This window comes from Lonchura striata, chromosome Z, assembly GCF_050655825.1.
Source record: "Lonchura striata isolate lonStrDom1 chromosome Z, ASM5065582v1, whole genome shotgun sequence".
NCBI classification, from domain to species: domain Eukaryota; kingdom Metazoa; phylum Chordata; class Aves; order Passeriformes; family Estrildidae; genus Lonchura; species Lonchura striata.
In genome coordinates, this window is record NC_140740.1 from 59,326,607 (window position 1) to 59,342,220 (window position 15,614).

Consider the following 15,614-nt stretch of genomic DNA (forward strand, 5'->3'; position numbering starts at 1 on the left):
ATGTGACAATAATGACTTAAAATGCATTCTCAACTGAAGTTTTTCTTCTGAAATCCCTAGAGTGGGTCTGGGTCTTTTCATAGAGATATAACTGGAAGATATTCCCACATGTCCAGAACTGTTACCTCACAGTTAATTTGGAGAGGAAGTGTTACTCAGAAACATTACTCAGCATTGCTTCTCAGGGGAGGTAGATTCTACACAGAAGACTGATCTTCATTGCAAAAGATAAATTATATTGCAAGATGGGTTTTTCAAACAATGTGAGTGATAATTTTGTTGTAACCACTGCAAGAATGTGCACATTTGTAGACTTTGATGTCAAGGTGGGGTTGGGGAGAAGAATAATCAAATATACTTGTCTTGATGCAGATGGAGAAATCTGACTTCCAAAACCCACAGCTTATTCCTTATCAGCCAGGCCAAATCTGATCTCTCTGTGTGGTCATAGCAACTGATGCTTGAAGCACTCACTGGCTGAGTCTTCTCTTCCAGCTTCCAAAACACTTCCTTTTCTATCTCAAGCTGTGATCTGATAAATTTATTTCAAACAGAACTACTAAAGAAGTGAGATTATTTATTTACTGATCTTGATATATCTACTCTGAAAAGGCCTTCCTGTTTGTAGAAATTTAATCTTCCAATCCTTAATGTAGAAATACATATATCTTTTCCAAAACAGACTTCAATAATTTTCTGATTGGCAGCTATATGACCTCTGAACATAAACTGTGCCCTGTCCAGCTCAATGAAAATGTCAGTCTCATGCAAAACAGAAGAAATTACACATGGTGTTAAGGTGTTAAGCCAGTTTAAGGATGCAGAATCCTTAAATGTATACCACCCCACATTTTGAGTGGCTCATTTTCCTAAACTGGACATGAACTTCCACTTTAGCTGGGCCAAATACACTTGGGAAATGACCAATGCCCTAGTTCTGTAATGAACCTTGTTCTGTGGCTGACTGAGCCCTTATAAATCTGTTTGGGATTTCATCCTGATTACTGTGTGGAAATACTCCTTCACCATTCTGTCTAGAATGAAGATTGGAGGGACCACACAGAAGCAGTCATCCATCCCTTCCACCTAATAGATTGTGGTGAAGGGAAAACAGCCAGATAGGGCGTCAATTCTTGCAGAATGATAGCCTCAGCATAGTAATGGTCTTCTACAAGACTCTTGGATTGATGACTGACTACCTCCAGATGAGGCTCACAGGACTCATCCAAAGTCCATTGCAGTAAACCTCCATAAGAGGACCCAGAAAAGTCCTGGGACATAGTTCCAAGTAACAATAAAAAAAGAATAAAGAAGTCAGGACAATAGAGAAAATCTGTTCAGAATTCTACAGAGGATATGTAAAAATGCTTCTTGTACATCAGAGAGCTTCAGATAGAACAGTAAGTATACTCAAGAACAGTATAGAAAGGGAAGTCAGGAAAAGGAAAAAACAGTCCCTCAGGTAAAAATGGTGTTCATTTCCTCAATAAATAAACTGAAAAAGTGTAACAGAGAATTGTAGTAGTAGGATTGACCCCAGTATCAAATTGGTGAAAAAAAATGAATTTTAAAAAGACTGGAGGGATTATTTTGTGTCAGGAGTTCTACAGTCATCATGGGTTATGCCAGGTTTAAGGTAGCAGGAGAAAAGAAAGGAGAAAAACCTCTGTTTCAGTGTTCTCAGTCTGTCATCATAATACCAGCAGGAAAAAACATCACTGCAAACTGAACAATAATGGGAAATCTATCAGATTATAATTTAGTGTGAATGTATGGGAGCAAAGTCAACAGCTTTACAATGACAGAGAAAACTGCCACTAAACTGTGTTATTTACTGAAACTACTTCATCTTTAACTTCTCATCTAAAGGGCAATAAAATTTTGTGATCAAGCACAGATAGAAATACCCATATTTTTAAAACAAGCAATTAGTTTTTGAATCCTTAATTGTAGATAGAATAACAAAAAATAACCAATATTATTAAATATGTCATCAATGCATTTAAGGTTCTTTCTTTAACATCTTATTCACAAGATTGGAGTGTTTATGTTCATTTAACCAGAAATTAGATTTTAATTCAGAAATAAGAAATATTTCATAGGACTTGATCAGAGATTTCTATAGCAAGTTATTTGTACTGTGCCAGGTAAGAAAGGAAGCATCTCTCAGCAACAGCTACCCAAGCACCAAGTCTACTGAAATTACTTTCTTCTTTATATTTAAAAATACCATGGCTTCAGATAAACTTCAGATAAAACCTTAAAAACTCAATGCAAGAAGGACATTTTATTGTTATTATTGACTGTCTGTAATAATTCCAAGAAGTACAAAATAGTTTTGCTGCCAATAATTTCATTCTTGATCTACATCACTGCTTAGACTAAGTAAGTACGTAAGTAATGTACATGACCGTATTCTTGATTTTTCCTTTTTGTTATTTCCTTATTTGCTTATATATGACAAATATTGCCGCTGCCCAGGACAGGATTCTACCATAACATAGATGTTACTTCAAAGAAGACACCTTATATATATTTTGATGTACCGGATGAAGCAAACATTAAGCATACAGATTTCTAGTAACTGTAAGTAAGGGAAGAGACAACTGTATCATGGGTATCAATCTTAAAAGCTGCACTTTTATTTTACTAAATTATCTATGTTAAAAACAAATCTGTGCCTGGTGTGGAATTTCACTGCATCAAGTGTTACAATATTTTTGTTTTTATTACAAGCAGGAGAATGCATGTAGAACAAGTGTTAAGAAACATGACAATAAATTAGAATATAATTTACAAAAGCAAAAATAATAATAAAGTAACAGTGTACCACATTAATACTGAGTATAAAATAATAAGCAACTAATCACAATAATACAAAGGTAATTTCAGTCTGTACTATTAAGGATATCTATGTGACATTCACTCCTTTATAAAGTTCCTAATGAAATGGACTATTTCGGATGTATACACCTTGAAGGATTAATCTTAGATTTTTATTTCTGTTTTGATCTTTACCAGCTGATAGTATTGCTCAGCAGAAGTACTAGCACCAGGTTTCTGCATCTTGTATTGTACTATTTGATTCTAGGTCTGTCATATTTATAGCCTGCACAAAGACTCGTTTTGTCACTACTTAGGAATATAACACTATTTAGCTTAGATTATATAGATGGCTACAGTGTAGCAGCAGCAATGAACTGTGCTGTTGAAACCAATTATTTTTCTTTTAATTCGGTTTCATATTTCAGTCTTAGTCTGTAGCGTTACTTAGTTTGCAAATCCATATACATTCTGTGTTTTGTTCCCTTTAACAATACAATTCAACATGGCTCCAGGCAGTTCTTTAAATTCCAATCTCAGTGCTGTTATATTGCAGAGTAAACATCAGAATCCCCGGTGTTCTAGCCCCAGTAAGAGAGCAAAATGTGTCTTTGGAAACATTCCTTACAATTTTCATGTCCTAAGTGAGGTAAAAAAAAGGGCTTATTTTCAATACAGAGAAAACCCTTTTCTCATTAGCTGAAATGACACATTAGCTGATAAACAAAATCATGTCCTGGAGAAAACTGGACCCTGATACAAAGAGGCCTCTTGCTTAAGGAATGTTGCAACAACCCCTTACCCTTTCATCATACTTCTGATCTAACCAGGGCATGTTAGCACCAAGGTGTTTTGTCAAAAGGACATAGGAAGTCAATTCACTTAACAGACAAGGACTACATACTGCCCTTAATCTCTATGTGCAACTCCCAAAAATTTGGGAGTTTTTATCTACTGGTGTCAGTTTTAACAGGAGTTGTTTACATGGTGATGAGAGCAACAGATAATAAGCATATGTGAATACATGCAAGCCAAATGAAAATTAATTCAACTGGTCACAATTGTACAGAAGTGGAAATACTGGCAAGAGGTAGCAGATGACAAGAATTTGATGGTCATGAGTACAGACATGGGGCTACACAAAACCCCTTGACAGATTGTCAATATGTTGGGGAAATTTCATAGTATGAGTCCTCTTAACAGCATCTATTGTTCCATGTTAATTCACATTAGTAAGTAGTGTGCAATATATTTGGTTTGTTACTGGTAAAATACATTGGTACACTTCAATATCATATTTTGAAATTATTTTTCACTGAAAATATTTTTTTTAAAAGTGCTATTTGAGTTAGAATTTGTAACACATTATTGTTCACATAATTTTAACTGTTTTATAACAAAGGAGTCATAGCTGGACACACCATCACATTCATGAAGTACCTGTTGCAAAATGCAAATGTTCAAGTACAATATATTATTATAAAGTAATATCTACTTTCCTTATCTCCTTGTTGAGACTGTTACTGAAAAGTGAAGGGGAGAGGAGCATGACAATTAACTTTTTAATGTTATATTCCTGATTGTGACTTGCCTAAGAAATTTGGTTTCATTTTTAAAAATACTAAGTATTTGGTGAATATTAAAAATAGGGTAATATGAATAAGTGGAACATGGCAGTGAATAGTTAAGACTATTCACTATCTAGCTTCTAATTTACAGGCATGAATTTGTTTCAGTCTCATGCTGAAAGCTGCCCCTTGCTTAAATATGGTCCAGCTTCAAATAGTTACCTGGCCATTTAGGTGAAGGCAGCCAGAAGAACAGCCATCCCTTTTCCAGTGTGCCTTATTCCAGGCACAGGCCTCTTGACTCGAGCACACTTTTGACTTCTCATTTGAAAACAGAACCTAGATACCTCCATGAGTCACTTATTCTTTGGTTGCAATCCTTGCTACTCAGATACGGTCTCCTGAATAGAACATTCACATATTCCTTCTCGTAAACAATACCTCTGCTATGGTATCAAAGGAGGGAACATCTGGAATCCATTTTAACTTTCAGCTTTGCAAAGGATTGTTGCTATTACACAGTAGACTTATCATCTGCATTCAAATCACTTAGTTTTGGAGAATCAAAGCTAATATGTAAACCAGATCTAGAAGCCCACAAAGTTGTTTCTTCTTTGTGGCTGGTGTTGTAAACAAAAGTGAGCTGGAGTCAAAGTGTAAATCCTAAACAATCTTTATGGTAGCAGTGAAGGAACTGGCAATCCAGTCTTCACCACTGCTGGGGTCTGCCTCCCCATGATAATGAACTGTATTCCTTTCAGTTCTGTTTCACTTGTACAATGGTAAGATGGCTATAAACTTGCAGTGAAGATTTCATTTTGTTTCACAGCACACTTGTATTTAATGCACCACTGCAATAACTGTTGCACCTCTTAAAACTAAGTCCCTCATGGTTGTTCTATTTAGTATAGCTTTATATATGGCTCACAGCAGTGTTCAGGAAATATGGATTACTCCAAAGGGAAATAGGTGGAATGAAGGAAAAATACTTTTTTTTCTAAAAAATTTCTTAAATGCTCCTTAAATAACATTTCAAAGCTCATTTTATAATTTAAATTGTGGTGCTGTGTCAAGAGATAAAATAGTTAAGATTTTTAAGCTATGAATTAACTTTTTTTTGATTATTTTTTACTTCCATAGTAAACCAACTCATAAGAACTACATTTTAAACAGTTTTAAATAGAAATGGATTCAGTGTCATTGCTAAGTCCATAATAAAAGTTATTTTAATGGTCCATGGATGTAAACAGACTATTGGATTTAGTCAAAAGAACACAAATGTTCCACAGTAAGCTATCTATATGTGTTGTGTGAATCTTTCAAATTTGGGATCCCCTCATACTGTGTCCAGCACTTTGGATTAATAAATCCCACTTCACAGAAGTTAAAATAATATTGAAATCCCGTCAGCTGGGGCTGACCAGTGGTTATGTTTTCCACAGGGTAATGCATTTGCAAGGACGTCAATCTTATTCCGCTGTGTGGCTCTCTTTGATGGACACTCTTCCACAATGATAAAAACAAGGCACATTCTTCTGCTTCCTGTGGGTCAGTGTCCTTGGCAGGTCTTGCAGCACATCTGTCTGAAGTATGCTCGACTGCAGAACTTGAACTTCAGCACCAGTGGGCAATAGGCCACTTTGTTCACATCTTTGCACTCTAACAATTAAGAACATTAAAGAGAAAAAAATCAGATCTATAACTTAAAGTACAAAGGATATTTGATGTTTAATATGCTTCTCCTCTATCCATCTATCTTGCTTTCTCTGTAGCTACTCTTTCTAGTACAGTCTAGTGCATAAAATATTGCAAATTTTAAAAGCCATAAAAACATTTGCAGGGTTTTCGACATTTAGAAGTGTGTAGTCTTTGCCTTGGAAGAACTATTATTTATTGGGATAAATCATCACTTTACACAGTTAGAAAATGTGAGGTATTTTTTTACGTTTTTATTTCCTTCTACTTCCTTTACATATTTACTTCCTTCTCAGGAGTTACTTTATTCTTCCATGAGAGATTATCATTATGATGATTCATGTCCATATATTTGTAAGAATCCTTAAAACAAAATGAGCATTGCAACCTAAGAGGGATGCAGAATATTACGTAAGTGTTACAAATAATGGTACCAACAGGTTGAGTTCAGTGACCAAAATGAATGGTGGATTATACTTTAGGCTTGGTTCCACACATCCACAACTTATTTTACATTAGAAGTTTACGCATGTAATAGACATAAAAGGTTTTTCTCAAACTTGTGTTTTCCCTTTATGCTGGGCTTACTGCCTCAACTGCCCTGTTGTACTGGCAAGTAGCTTTCCCAGGAGGGGAGAACTGAGCTCAACCCCATGGAGGAAGGTTTCATTCTTTTGCATCCCACACAGGTTGCATATAAAGTGACTTTGTGGGTACGTAACAGGAGCTGGAAAATGCTGTGGTACTCCTCTGGCTCATTTTTTGCACCTGTAGAAAGAATGTGGGAATGGAGAATGGAATAGTTTGATCTGTGCTCAGTTCTTATCCTGATACTCCTGATAACTCAAGAAAGGGCTACATCCGAGAATTCAATAACACACATAGATTCTACAGATCTTTAGTCTCCATATAATCTCCTAGTACATGATTCTTGCTCTGGGGCAGGGTGTTACATATAGTGGATTAACACTTGCAAGCATACTGTAGTAGCAAATTGAGTTGCAGATGAGAATTTTTTAGTATTTGAACCTAGGAAAGCATTATTGAGGCTGAACTTCCAGGTCTGTATTGGTCAGTATTTCTGATAAATGGCAAAATGCATGCTTTTAGCTAAGCAAGAAGTAGGTAGGAAATTACTTACTTTCATGTCATTAACACAGATATAGCACTTTCATTGCAATTCTTTCACTCCACCTACATGGTGTTTAACATACTGCTTTTCTAATTCTTTAATTCTTAATGGAAACATAATTGAGTGACAGGAAAAAAGATATTGTGGGTAGCGGGTAGAAACACATATATTTCTCTACTAGAAACCACACATGGTCACTGTATTAGACTGAATTTCAAACACTCTTCACAAAAGAGGTCAAGTCTCTTCCAGAAATATTTCAGGTACTCATGTTCGTGAAGTGAAGTGTAAAATAAAAAGTTTACTTCATCTCAACAAGACATTAAAAATTCACTCAATCCCAAAAATAACCCTCAAACCCACTGTGTTTAGTTGAATACAAGTATAACCACTGACTCATTTTTTTCTAAAAGTAGGATTTCAAATGATCCTTTTTCATATTTCTTTTAAGTTATTCTTCCTCTTGAGTAAAACAGGACTCTGTTCAGCTGATGCCATTTGGACAGCAATGAGAGAATATTCTGGAAGCTCCCCAAAACTTCTGTTTTAAAAATCAGTTTTGAAATAGATAATGGTAGCTAATGAAGTAGCCTATTCTTCATAGGGCTGTGGCTGAATGGAGAAGGTTTAGCAGAGTTCCTTTTGTTTCTAGTAACAAGTGTTAATAAGTTTCAGTAAGCTACATGCACAAGCTCTTCCTTGCTGAAATTTGTGGCTAGATGACATGATATTATGATATTAACTATAATTTTACATTAAAAAAAAACCACAATATGTCACTGTGCCTCCAGCTAAAGAAAGTGCAAAGATGTATAATGAAATAGAAGAAAAACTGAAATGACATAAAAATAGACAAAACAGTTTTTCAGGTAAACTTTTAAATGGGCTTTAGCAGTCTAGATTCAGCAGACATATATGTATTTAAGAGAATAGAATAATTCTGAATAGATTTCAAGTGGTGCGGTAGATGATTCCTGTAGTTCACTTCAGCAGAAAATGCAACATTACCCACATTAGTGGCAGCCCATCAAAACCACATCTACAATAAGCCACCAATTAAACGTTTGAAAACCCCAGAGCTAAAGCACATGTAAAATATGACAAAATTCAATGTAACTTTCTTTTAGTATTTCTGTATCCTCAAACTTTTGACTCTTGTTTTATGCAAACAACCCATACTTTCCCAAAGAAAAATTTTCCAAGTTTCACCAACATAATCATTACACTGCGGAGTGGTTCAAGCCTTCTCAAAACCCTGTTTGATTTTATCTTTGGGTAGCAAAATTAAATTGCTAAGAAATTGCTGAACAGGATCCACAGTGTGCGAGCACAGGCATTTAGCAAACAAAGCGAATCAGGTTTGCTGGGGTTTGAAACAGGAAGAGCCCCCCAGATAATCTGACCTGCTGCAAATCAGTGCGTTGCTGCTGAAGTTGCTTTTGCCCCACAGCGGAGCCCAAAGCACAAGGCAGTGCTACAGGGTGGCACATGGACACAGTCCCTGTGTGTGGGCAGGTATGCTCTGCTACACACATGCACTCTGAAGTGGACAAACCCTTTTCTCTGGGTGACCTGACTCCTTCCTTGAAACCCAAATACTGATAGGCAGATCACATCCCACTGTATCTGCAGAGTGACAGAAGTGAGCAGAGGCACAGCATGCCCCACTCACAAATATATTCACAACAAAATATCATAACTCCAAAATTTCTCACAGAAAATACTACTTTTCCAAAAATATATGTGCTCTTTAGGATTAGTTAGCTCTTGGAATCTTTTCATCATCTCCAGGATGGTGAAAAAGATAAGCCTCATTGTTTAAAAGGCTGACACTTTACTGCACTAAGAGATGTCAACTCCTCTTGTGTCTAAGAGGACTTTTTTAAAGCAGAAAATGTGTCAAACCTGCTCATTATTCTGCAAATCCTGTTTGTGCTTCTCCTATTCACTATTCAAGAGAAGCTGTAAAATATTTATAAATTAGAATATATATAAGAAATACTTATACAAGTATTGAAAAAAATACCTTGAAGATAGAATTTTTGCCTGATTTTGGGATAGGGCAACCTTAGTCTTTCACAGATTGCAGTGAAATTCTTCTGAAATCATCTAAGCATATTATACTGTTAAGTGTTTTGAGATAAATACTGCCAGTGTGAGACATAAACACAAATGGGATGCTAAGCAGCAATGTTTTGGGAACTATATCCTTTGGAAGATACTGTGCTATATCTTTTTCCCTTTGATTCTTCTTAACTGTGCTAATGAGCCTGGATGACTGTCAGTAAGGAGCTAACTTGCACCTGGCTCTCTCAGAGTGCGGGCCAAAGAACAGACAACCATCAAGAATACAGTAGAAGTGTTTTTCAATATTTTTTATTTGTGGATCCCCAAAATTTTCCAGTGAAGGTGTGGGTCCCTAAAAACACAATTACCAACAGACTCACTGTACATAGCTATCCTGCACAGTTCTACTGTAGGGAAGTTCAGGCCACCCAGTGTACAGATATCACACACAGAAAATCCCCAGTTGCATTCTTCTATAAGAGATTAGCATATTTTCTCATAATACTGAAGAATTATTAGTGAAATTACTATAAACAATATGCCCTTGTTATTTAGAAATTAAGAGGAGACAGGGACTGAATCATGTCCACTTATAAGTAATTTATTACCTTCCTTACTTTTGACTCAAATCAACATTTGTGTCTGGATATAAAATAACATGTAGCCTGTGAGATTTAAAAGGCAGAAAGTTTCCTAGATTGATAATTATCACTTAAAGATTTCTTGAGAGCACTAAACAGAAGCAATGCAAACTTTACTAAAAATAGTGAATTATAGTGTTCATACATTGAAGCATAAGTGTATTTCTGGGACAATCTTAGTATGGTTCCATTTCATCACAGACATCTCTATTTGCCAGACTTTTATAACAATTTTGAATCTATGGCATGGACATCGATGGATAGACTAGACATTGAATGAACACCAAATCTGAGTAGACAGCAGGATAAACTTGCCTTCAAAAAAATTTAACACAGAGCATTTGTTCCACATAAATAGGACATTAAACTCCAATGTAGGAGGAGATTTTGTGTAAAAATACTCAATTATATACTGCACAGAGATGAGTTATGTTAAAAGCAGCAGTGCTAGTGACATTGTAGTCAGGTACTTAAAATTTAGGGAATACAAATTTTGGGAATAAGTGTTTTAGAGTGACAGTTTTTGCTGTGTAATTTGATAATTTGGAGAATTTTCTATTCCTTTTCTTCTTCCACACAAAATGAATTGTACTTATCTCATGAGAAACTATTCTGAATTTTATAATCAATGAGCAAACATATTTTTTATTGCCTAGAACTCCAAATCTACTTTGAAGTCGGCATTTCATAATAATTTGGTCTAGACCACTTGCATGTTCATATCCAAAGTATTTAATAAGTGTGAATAAGCTTCTTTTCACAATATTATCTCATATATTCACTACCAAAAATACATTCTGATGAAGTGAGTTAATAGTCTAATTAAATTGGACTGTATAGTGCAAAAAATACTATAATTATTTTGAACAAGCATTATAAATCAAAAAAAAAGTTAGTTAGAAGAAGCTGAAAGGATGTCAAAGTGTAACAACAGACTTGTTCTTACAAGAACCATGTAGCACAAAATCTATGGTCCCAGTCTTCCAATGAACACTATTTTTTGCCACTACATTGCTGTGTTTAACACTGATTAGGCAGGTAGGAGGTCAGTGGATGAAAGTGTATTATGCTCCCCCTGCAATTATGAACATTTCCATTGAACTCATGAAGAGATTAGAAAATCAATGACACAAACAGTACGTATTTTGCCCATGACTTAGGCTATATATTTTAAGGGTATCTTTTTAAACAAACAGTATGTATTTAGGTTTTCATTGACTGTACCATTGAGCTACAATGACTAAGCAGAAAATAATTTTTAAGAAGTCATTCACAGCCTGAGAGATGACGTCATATAGACTTTTACCAATGCAGCAATGCTGACTATGTCACTTTACTCTTTTCAGAAGAAATAATATTAAGATGGTAGACTTACCCTCTGTGTTGGAAATGGGAGTACTGTCACATTTACTTTCACACTGCTGCATTGATGGAGGTCTGAGAGTTTCTGAACACTCACTGGATGCTTGTCCAGTATATGACAGGCACTGTACTGTTCTCATTTGTTGCCCAAGACCACACTGTGCAGAACACTAATGAAGGAGAAAAAAAACTTGAAATCCTGTGTTTAATTTTTAAATATATAATAAAGCAAGAGGAAGCAATCAGAAACACTTCATATCCACAAATTTTATAGAAGACAGGCATTGGAAGATGTTTGGTTAATAGAAAAAAGAATTATCATAAAATATTCCAGGATTTTTTACAACCCATATGAGCACTTGTCTCTTAAAGAAAAGAAAATGCAATGAAATATGGACTCCCTGAGCACTTCAGATGTGAGATATCAGAATACAATTTACTCTATTTCATATATCATACTGACCCTCTAAAATATAGAAGAAAAAAACCAAAGAAAACAATAATTCAATTCTGCTACAGGACTTCTTTTCAGAGAAAAGTAGATATCTTTCAAACAAATAGACTTTGCTGTTTGAAAACATTTTTAATTTCTGTAACTAACTAGTTACAATTTTAGTACAATATTAATTAAATATAAAAGTGGAACTGAAGAATCACCAGGAAAAAAAGCCAACTAGATTGTAATATTGCAAATTATTTTCCATTGGTTAATTAAATAAAATGTTTCATTTTCATTAGAGGAAAATTGCTCCACAAACAGCAAATTATTCATAATTTAATATTCTAAGAGTAGGCTATTGATCACTAATGAGATGCAAAAACATAAAAAAAAGAAGTAAACTTAGTAAATCATATTTTGAAGCATGGCATAATGGCAGCATTATTCATCCTGTCCAGGAGTAATTTATCTTCCTGTATGATAATTCAATATTTTATGTAAAAAATTATATTGATCTCAAAGTGTGGGTTTTCAGAGATAGATATATATACAGATGTGCTACTACAATAGGAATAGGCTTTATATTTCCATTATGTTTCTCAAGGAAGTTAAATGTGTTTTAAAAATAGTACATTCTGCAACACTCCAAAATCTTTTTATTTCCAAATCTTTTAAAAGTAAGAATCTTTTTTTTCTTTAGAGTGCATGGAGAAACTCATCCAGCAGAAACTAGATTGCTCTTAGACAATCATCACAAAGAATCACGTTTCAATCTGACACAAAAGGAGAGAATCTTTTTGTTTCCCTCAGCCACAGGAACCACCTCTTATCTATCTCCAGGGACATCTTAGACTACGAGGTGCTAATGTGGGAGACTAACAGCAATGAAGACTTGCATGAACTGTCCCACCTGTCCCCAGTCCCCAGCAACCCAGCGAGGAGGAGGACATCGGCCTAAACTACAGCGGATGCGCACTGGCGGCTTGTTCTCGTCTTGGCATTGTGCAGCTGGAAAGGTTTTTAGAAGATCACTGCTTTTGCACAGGACAATTCGGTGTTTGAATCCTGGGCCACACTTTGGTGTGCACTGAAAAAAAATTTATTCAAATAAATAATTAAAATCTCAGTAAAACACCAATGAAACTCTCAAAAATGCAATTTATAATACAGGACATGATGATTTATGATCTTAAAATTCAACTATAATCACAATACAGTAATAATAATTTTTAAATATTTAGAAACACGCACAAGATGACTGAAGTTTGTTTCATTATGTAAAAACTTTTCTAAGTTTTAAATTTCCTTTGCTGTTTATATTTAGACTACAATGATATTATTTATGTCAGGCTTAAGAAAAACACTAAAGCAGAAAGGTCTGCCATATGTAGCACTATTATGAAACCAATTTGAGTGTTTCAATAATTAAGAATAAGACAGTTCTTAATATCACCTTAATATGGTCTTCATTCACTTTATCCACAGACAATGAATACATTTTTTCATCAATACACAAAAGGGAATATAAATGTTGGATTTGACTTCATAGAAACTGCATCATTCAGATATATCAAGATATGATACCCTCTCCTACAGTGTATGCTTTCCTCTCTTTTCCTATTTAAATTTTAACTCTTATTTCATAGTTTTCCCTCCTTTTATCTCTCTTGTGCTAGTCTGACAGCAGACAATAAAACAGCCACTTGAAAAGGAGCAGGCCTGATGATCACTGCTTTTCCTTATCTTCCTTCACCATGGTGCTGCTGTCATTCTCTTTCCTTTTTGCTACTCACCATTAACTGTCATACACAGTAGCTCAACTGCATAATGAGGAAGAGACAAGTGCTAACAAAATTATAACTCAAGACCTTTCCCAAATCAGCCCCTTTTTGGCATGAGACATTGTACGTATGGTTTTGGAATCCTTTATTGGCATGTTAACCATTATCCCATAAGTATATCCGCAGTATTTGGATCAGAATCAGTTTTTGACAGCATAAACTTTACATGCAGATTATGCTAACTTGTTCAAGATTGGAATTGACTTTAATATGTAGAGACAAAACATTATTTGGGAAGCAACATTATGTGGAACTGGAGCAATATTCAAGAGTTGACATACCAAAGGCTTTCCAAACATCCAAAACAATTCACTACATCACTGGGGAAAAAAGAAAAACCCCTAAGATTAATTTTCCAAAAAATTACTTGATTGAGGCAAACTTAATTGTTTTATGCCTAATCCTGAAGCATCTTTGAATAATTTATAGAAATTTTAAAACAGTTCCACAGTCTTATGTAAGGATATACCCTACCAATACGTACAATTTTATAGCTCTATCTACATATACCTCAAAACAAGAAGAAAATCTCCAGAGAGAGGCACCTAAACTAGTCCATATAGAATAAAAGGTTTATTCCAAATGTTATTTCCACTTGGATTTAGTATCTTAAACTGGGCTGCATAAAGATGAGTCTTGTATTTGAAGTTTATAATCCAGAATGCAAAATGGCTATATAATCACTTTCCTTAAAACCTAAGCTTTTCTACCCTATTTGATCTTTTTCTACCGAGGTACAGCCTCTTTATCTGCAGTAGCTCAGTATTCAGATTTTTGATACAGAATAAACAGTTTCAAACATCCCTATACTTCAACACCAAATCTTGTGCACACTGCCTAGTAGAAAACTAGATGTAAGAGGGAAGTTAGAGAAGATGTCTAGTAGAACTACACACATAATACTAATGATAAAGAGAGACCAAAGCCCAAGGACAGTTATTATGTAAGGTCTTCCAAGTTATGATCATGACTGATCAGTTTTGGTCCAAATTTCAAGGAGTGTTGTGAGTACTTTCTCCCACATGTATTTAATGTAAAATGCATGACTTTTTAAGTAGGAAGTAAAAGTATGTGTCCCTTCCCAGCTAAGTGCTTAAAAATCACATCAGTCTGTCAAAACAAACAGAAAAGTGACCATGTTGAAAGGACTGTGTCAAAATGTCAAAACCCAATTGGCCTGTGAGGTTCCATAATTATAGATTATGGATGTTAGCAAACAAGCAACAAGGACTAAACTTTGAGTTTAGGAGCATCTTCCTTCTAGTACTAATTGAAGACACAGTCTTGAATCTATATGTAAGATGCCATCTGAGAAAGATCTTCTTCCAGCTACTGGTACCAGAAGAGAACAACACTCCCTTGTCTGGACTTACATAGCATAAGTTCTACTAAGATGGACTACACTGAATCCCAGAAATGGAAGTGAAAGAAGGAAATAGGTTGCCTTCAATAATACTGAATCACTAAAAATAATAGATACCAATAAAATTTAACAAAAAGATTGTACGCTTCCAAAGAAAATGAAAAGAAAATATTGAGATAAGTCAAATGAGGACAAATTATCTTCCATTATTTCCATTACTAAATGCTTCTAGAATTTCTGACTGCCTTTGTGGAAGTCATGAAGGCAAGTTATATGTGCTTGTCTGATAAGGCTCTTCCCAAAAAAATCCTCAGAATATTTTTCCTGCTTTTTAAAAATAATTATCCTGAAAAATATAAAAGAAGTAGTTTAGAGTGGGTAGATTAATTCTATCAAAGCTCAGCTATCACAGAGTGTGAAAAAACTTATGGCACTAGCTAAGAATTACTACATTCCAGTAGGAAAGTCATCCTTAGTTTTTATTTCAATTTGATAAAACCATGCTTACATTCTCCTAAGAACTTAATCTAACCAGTATGTTTACAAAATGTTTCTGTTTCTCTAACCAAAAGGATATATAATTTCTTGTTAATGATCACTGAAAATTTTAAAAACATGTAATTATATTGTGTATCAACAAATGCATAAGCAGATAAAATAAAACAGTTCTGTAATTGTTTTAT

The 15,614-nt window shown here is 34.7% G+C and overlaps 1 protein-coding gene across 7 annotated transcripts in view; it reads right to left on the reverse strand.

Annotated features, from left to right (window-relative positions):
• Positions 1 to 2,268: 2,268 nt before the first annotated feature.
• ADAMTS6 (ADAM metallopeptidase with thrombospondin type 1 motif 6) overlaps positions 2,269 to 15,614 on the reverse strand; it is a 149,221-nt gene continuing 135,875 nt past the window's right edge. For all 7 annotated transcript variants that reach the window (XM_085567738.1, XM_085567741.1, XM_085567739.1 and 4 more), the window contains 3 exons: positions 12,638 to 12,814; positions 11,302 to 11,458; positions 2,269 to 6,050 (listed from right to left, as the gene is read on the reverse strand). In XM_085567738.1, coding sequence (XP_085423864.1) covers positions 5,941 to 6,050; positions 11,302 to 11,458; positions 12,638 to 12,814 — 444 coding nt within the window. In that variant the 3' untranslated portion in view covers positions 2,269 to 5,940. The remainder of the gene's footprint in view (positions 6,051 to 11,301; positions 11,459 to 12,637; positions 12,815 to 15,614) is intronic.